The following is a 6,624-nucleotide window of genomic DNA, read 5'->3' as shown; positions in this document are numbered from 1 at the left end:
CCTAGCAAGGAACAGGAGAGAGGAAGGAGAGAAAAACAAAAGGACTGGGTTTTTTATGTGAAGAAATTACCAAAGCTACATTTCATGAAAGAGTCCTTAAAAATGTCTTTTTGTTAGTGGCCATCTTCCTTCAAAACATGCGCATACTTCTGAACTTACCCGTAAACCAATGCCCCTGAAGCTCACCATTCCTATAGCACTTTTTTGCTAGGAGAGGCCAGGACTGGAACAGCTAAGATTCTCCATCCAGACAGCAGTTCAGTAGTGTCAGAAACGAAACACAGTGCAATTAGTTTCCACATATGGTATAGCTACATTTTAAGACAAAACTGGCACAGATAACTGATTGCAAGAGTTTGCTGTCTCCATGTAATGTATGCTCTGGCAACAGCTACGGTCTGTTCACAGAGCAGTTTATTAGGGCACATGGAGTGGATGGGATCTCACCAGCCACTATTTTGCATGGTTCCAGTAGCTGCTGCTGCTCGAGCCAGCATATTTCTGCGTGCCTCCGAAACAGAAGAAAAAGTCCCACCCATCACATGCGTTGGCAGCATTCGCCTTCTGCTGGGCTGAGGGGTGTAGCTGTTCTGTCGCCAGTCTTCTTCTGGGGGCATATCGACTCTCCTTGGACCCGGGGCCTTAACACATGAAGGTGGCACAGGACAACCTTGGGAGGCACCGGGATCCCAAGAAGGCTCACGTGGTATTCGTAAAGTGCTGTAGTCTGCACTGGCCAGTAGCCTGCAACTTGTGGCGTAAGATTCGTGCATTTGATGTTGCGAAGGCTGCTGGAGGAAGCCTTCCTGTAAACTCTTGCCTTGCTGGCCAGCATGTTTCCCCCAGAGCATTGTTAGTTTATCTGGTAACGTGGCTGTTTGCCTGGTGGGGTAGCTTGTGTCCAGCCAACAGCCGGAGACACTTGATGCTCCACCTCCTAAATGCGGGTTAACAAGAGGCTTTTGCCCCTGGGAGAGGGTGCCTTTGGGTGCACAAGGGAGACTCCCATAGCTCAGTGCCACACCTGGGTAGTCTTCACCTTGGAAAGCTTCACCCCTGTCAGGCACAACCAAAAGTTTCTGGATGATGTTCTTCTGATCTCCTAGGGGGAAGAAAAAAAAAAAGAAGGGTTTGCTTAGCTGTGTTTTTTGTTTCATTCTCTTGGAACTTTCAGCTGTGGGCAACAGGGGTCAGAGGAAAAACAAAATCACAAGTCCATCCAGTTACTGGTTGACATGCAATTCTGAATAAAAGCTAGCTGTATCCTTTCTAGCATTCACTTTCCTCACTGCATTTCCTCCTTATCCTACCACAGCTGCTGTCACAAACTTCAGATTTCTTTAATAGCCCTTGTGTTACCAAGGAGGAGCCCAACAAAAGATTTCAGGGCTGGTGGATCAAACTGGTTTTGATGGCTGTCACAGGGAAAATAATTCTCATGCAGGAATTACTTACTTCTGTTGGCACAGTTACATGCGTGATTTTCTAGAACGAGTAGCTTATGGTATTATTCTCATACATGAAAACAAGGTGGTGGTCTTACTGCTACTTTTACAGAAAGTATTTTCTTTTAAAAATACTTCACAAAAATATGCATATGGTTTTATATAAAGTCATCATACTGTTTCCATAAAGATTTTGCCCTTTTTTATGTCCACTTAGCAAAGACTCATGGAACAACTCAAAAGGGCAGAGAAGAAGAAAAACAGGGTGATTTATTCTTCCAGATTTTGGGAGGAACTCAGATGGTGAAACATCATTATAAAAGACAAGATCTGAAGAGTTGTATTTCAGCAATATTTCTGATCATGAAGGAGGACGAAAAGTCCTGTGATTACCTGACGGTTTACGTGCCTTGCCCACCATGCTGGGCATCAGTACATCATGGGGTAGGTGCTGCACCTGGTTTGGGTTGTGCTGGGGATCAAAGGGAAACACAGGAGGATCATGGGGGAAAGGAAGGGAAGTGGAGCTGGAAGAACGGTGGCTGGTGTCCAGTGGCATTTTCCTCGCATTTGGTGCTTCCTTTTATAAAATGAGAAAGGAGAAGAAAAGAACATAAAACGATGAGTAAACACAGAGTCGAGTTGAATCAAGCAAAGATGGTGTTGCTCCACGGAAAGGGATGAGTCACTGGAACAAAAACATGCATCTATGTGTGAAAAAGAAATACAAATAAAAACTGCATCAATCCAGTAAGGTGCTTACTGCTGTGGGGGGCTACATAGGAGGATCATTTGACTGGAAATATACCAAGGAGAGAAAGCGGAAACAAACAGTAACCACTCATGGAGGTTTGGCTCACAAACCAAACCCACAGAACCATAGCAGACCAGTCAGCACTGGAACCACCACACTACACAAGCCATGGATTATAGAACGGTATTGCTGATCCTTCCTTTGTATTTTCTTGCAGGCTTTACTGAAAGCTCTGATTCCAGACAAAGATCAGATTTACCTGTTGCAGTTGAAGTATTTACCAGTGCTGTACCACCTTCCTCTGTCAGGAGGTACCTACCCCAAAAGAAGGGTTGGCTGAATGGCACAATAACAAACCATCACGGGCTTGAGCCCAGTGACAACCTTGAAGACTGGTGACAGCCAGCCATCTTACCAACTGCTTCTATTGCAGGGATAAAAACCTTCAGCAGAGAGGGGGGTGTTGGACAGCTAGCAGTTTTTAATTGCTTCTGTCAGTACCTCCACGTATGTGTTAAAGGCCTCAACTAAAGCTGATTTTGCAACTGACGCTCTTTGACACATTATGCAGTTGGTTTCAAATCAAAATTAAGCACAGTTCACAAAAATTTCAGTCTAAGCCAAACCTTCACATTACTACTGGCCATGTTGCAAAACACCAACAATAATCTGTTACTGTTTTCCCCACTGGCAGTTTTAACTTGCACCTAAGATTACTTAACAGAGAGATGATCTTTTGGGGTCCCTTCCAATCCCAAACATACTGTGATACTGTGATAACAAGAGAGAAAATATAAAAATAGATTTTTTTTTTTAAATTTATTACTTGTGTGTAACTGGCTGTATTTCATGTACCAAGTCTTGAATTGTCTCTCCTTTATGCTTATTTTACTCTCTAAAAATGCTGCTTGCTGAATATATTGATAAAAGAGCATGGCTAGTGGTATCTTCTTAAAATCATAGGTGTATTAGAAGCTGTCCTGATTTTGTTAAAAGCAAGACCAGTTTCTCTTCCAGTGAATTTTCCTTTCAGCTAAGTTCTTCTAAGTAACTGCACTTCTCTGAATTTGGCTGCTTGCTTTTGCAGACAGTAGCTGAAAACATAGCAATAGAATGCAAAATACTGATAAAATCTATGTCTCATAAGTGAGAGATGCGTATTTGCAAGGGGGGGTGAACAGAACAGGTGGCTAAAACTGACCAACTAAGTATTCCATCCCATCCACGTCATACATCATATAAAGGTGGGAAATCACGAGGGTCTCGCTCTCTTTGACTATGGCCGGCATCTGGGGAGGACCCAGCCTGCTGTCCTTGCGATCTCAGGCCTAGTGACAGACCCTGCATCCCTGAATCCAGTTCCGGTTTGCTGCAGAGCCCAGCCTGGGGCCTCTGGGTGCCTGCCCTGCAGCCGCCAGAGCAGCCAGCGCTGAGCTGTGCTGGGAAATTCAAGATTGGTTTTGTATATTTTTTATTATTTTCTCAATTTTATTAGTAGCATTAGTAAAGCATTTTAAACTTTTTTCCCCACTTGCAAGTCTGTCTCTTTTTCTGCTATTGCTTTTCCTTGGGGTGGAGGTGGGGGGGGTGGCGCTGAGGTGAAGGGGGTTAACAGAAAGCATCTGCCATGGTTTATTGTCATTCTGCATTAAACGGTGACAGAAACTTTCTTGAAAATACTGAAAAAAATGTTTATACTGGATATTTTTGTATACCAGCAAGTAATATTAGCTCACACGCTTACCAGCTACAGCAGGTACTACTCTGCAATGACTCCTGAAGAAGATGGCTTTGTTACTTCAATAAAAGCTCATTCTTCTTCCAAAAAGAGAACAAAAATTCACAAAGACAGGCTTTCATAATGGCTTATTATTCAGTTGTCCCGTGTCTTGTTTGTTAACTACTAAATGCAGACAGTGAAAACAGCAACCCTGCACACAGACAATAGCTCTGTGGAAAGCTGCACATCACTCTACTTACAAAACTGTGAGAAGAGACCAAGGTCTCTTCTCTGTTTGAGATGACTGTCCCACTGAGACTGCGAGCAATGCGACGGAAATTCTCTGCACTGTACATTTCCTCCTCTTCTGGCTCCCTGCTATGTTCTCTGGTACATGTGACCTGGAGACAATATCACACATTTCAGAAAAGGTTCTCCATAATACCAGTTCTGTATAATAATTATAGGGAAGAGGTCAATATCAATCTAACAGACTACTTACACTTCAATGAAACTCCATGACCTTTTCTTTTTTGAAATAATTCATTAAGGTATTACCTTAAAAACTTAAAGCAAATGGTTCTGTTCAGATCTGGTGATTAAAAATGCTATCCCTTATACTCTTTCTTGCTTTAGTAAAAGTACACTGATTTATTTGTTTAAGTGAGATTCATTCTTTTATAAATACCTAAAGCCAGGACAAAAGTCTCCACTGGGATGAACCTACCCAAGGACTGACTGCTGCTACAGGCATCACTGTCCCCATAGAAATAATCATGGCTGCAGCTGACAGGCACCCTATGCTACAGCACTACAACCTTCTCATAAGCAAAAAATACCTAGCGTTATTTGATGCGTGCCCGATACTAGTTAATCTTATATTAGCAAGGTCCTTCTTTCTTTTCCTCTGTTCTGTATAAGCAAGACCATTTAAGCTCTCTTTAATGAGTATAGAAGTATTATAAGAAATGTCATTTCCCCTTGAAAATATCAATGTTTTCATATCCAGGCACTGATACGTAACTGCCAGTTATTTAAACAGTTCCTCCTCAAAAAAAAAAAAGGAAAGCAAAAGCACCTTCTCGCACTCTGAGGCAGCCAACTACAAACCCTGGCAATAAACAAATTATCCCTCCTTTCAAAATATGTAGTGACACAGTAAAAAAAAAAAAAAGAAGAAGAAAAAAAAGCCTGTGCCCCTGCAAGTGACAACATCAAGAAGCAGTTATCCTAAGTTGTGATGCAAGGTGGTTCATGTTGATATGTTCAAAGAGACTACATCTTAAAGTCTTCAGGGTTATATTCCTCAAAGTCAGAATTTAGATAATTTGCATGCCGACTGCATGCAGCATGAGTCACTCATTGTTTACCTGATTCATCTTGAGATAGACTGCACTTAAAATTCTCTGTAACATTAGTGTCAATGACCCCAGCACCTTTTTCATCATATATTCCACTTCTCCCACTGTAAATTATATCACTTGCACAGGCCAAGCCCTTCCCTCTCTAGCACATCTTAAGTAACAGCATCTCACCTTGGAGACAGAAGAGACAGTGGATCCACACAGACTGCGCTCGATCTCCGCTGTTGGGGTTTTCGAGAGATCCATGCCAGCTGTAGCATGCAGCTTCCTCGCATTCATGTTCACAGAGACTGGGAAGGAAAATGGTGTGATTGAGTTCAAGGCTTGATTGCATGTTATTGCATATTTCTGACTATCTTAGGTCTGAGATCTGACTCCAGCATAGACAGACAGACTATACACACAGAACTAGAAGTCAGAGATCCTTTGAGCATTAATACATAAGCTACCTCCCAGCATTTTCAAGGGAAGAGTCTCAGCACACTCACATCTGTTTCATTTGCTCTTTTGCGGGCTTCTGGGGTGCAGTCAATTGAACTAGTTAAGAGTTAAACGGTTTAACTGCACACCAGCACTTGTCTGATACAGAGGTGAGATAGCTTAGGGGGCCTAAAGGGACAGGAAATCAGTGACCAGGAGCAATTTACTGAAGTTCCTTGGGATAAACAAGCTTCAAGTTCCCCACACATTCACCTTGTTCCTACCAATGCTACAGTTTGTCAGCCATTTGTTGTGCTAGTTAAATAGCTAAAAGTGTAATTTTAAACAAGGATTGCTACAGTTGCTTCACTTCAGTGCAATCCCCACCAGTTATAATTCTAAAATTTCTCATGGAATAGACAGGCAGATCAATGGCCTAATGAAAACAGTCACACAGAATCTCTCTATAAAGAACAAAAGGTGATGTGCTGGTAACAACCTATCTTCTGCATTGAGGTGGCATTTGGAGGATCAGGTCTTTCCTTTAATCTCTGTTGTAAAGCTCCAGTAATGGAACAGAGGCATTTTCACCATGACTCTGAATGCAAAGGTCTGACAAAACCAGCTGATATGGGGCAGAAAGCTTAAAGGGCATTTGAAAATGAATAGGTAATCCAAGTTAAAAGTGAGAATGGGCTGTCCTAGTCCCACTCAGGTGATTTTCAACCACTGGTTCAACCTCTTTTTTTCTATAGAGAATTTGTAGAACTTTGGAAGAAACATCTGAAAGTCACAGCAAACCAGAAGTGAAGATCTCAAACACAAACTCCACTTTAGAAGAATATTCATACCTCATATCCCTCATACATGTAGCAGGAAAACAGGCAAGAGAAGTGTCAGCATAAGAAATAAGGCACTTGA

General features: G+C 42.1%; 1 protein-coding gene across 1 annotated transcript in view; it reads right to left on the bottom strand.

Moving 5' to 3' along the window:
* Positions 1 to 229: 229 nt before the first annotated feature.
* The window catches only part of USP54 (ubiquitin specific peptidase 54), a gene marked incomplete at its 5' end in the record, with an annotated part of 51,636 nt that continues 45,241 nt past the window's right edge, over positions 230 to 6,624 (bottom strand). Inside the window, 4 exons of the mRNA XM_080347863.1 lie at positions 230 to 1,102; positions 1,839 to 2,025; positions 4,180 to 4,320; positions 5,455 to 5,573. Of these exons, the coding sequence (XP_080203989.1) occupies positions 444 to 1,102; positions 1,839 to 2,025; positions 4,180 to 4,320; positions 5,455 to 5,573 (1,106 nt within the window). The 3' untranslated portion in view covers positions 230 to 443. The remainder of the gene's footprint in view (positions 1,103 to 1,838; positions 2,026 to 4,179; positions 4,321 to 5,454; positions 5,574 to 6,624) is intronic.

Source organism: Nesoenas mayeri (assembly GCF_963082525.1).
Source record: "Nesoenas mayeri genome assembly, chromosome: 7".
Lineage (NCBI taxonomy): Eukaryota > Metazoa > Chordata > Aves > Columbiformes > Columbidae > Nesoenas > Nesoenas mayeri.
This window is presented reverse-complemented; position numbering and strand designations above follow the sequence as displayed.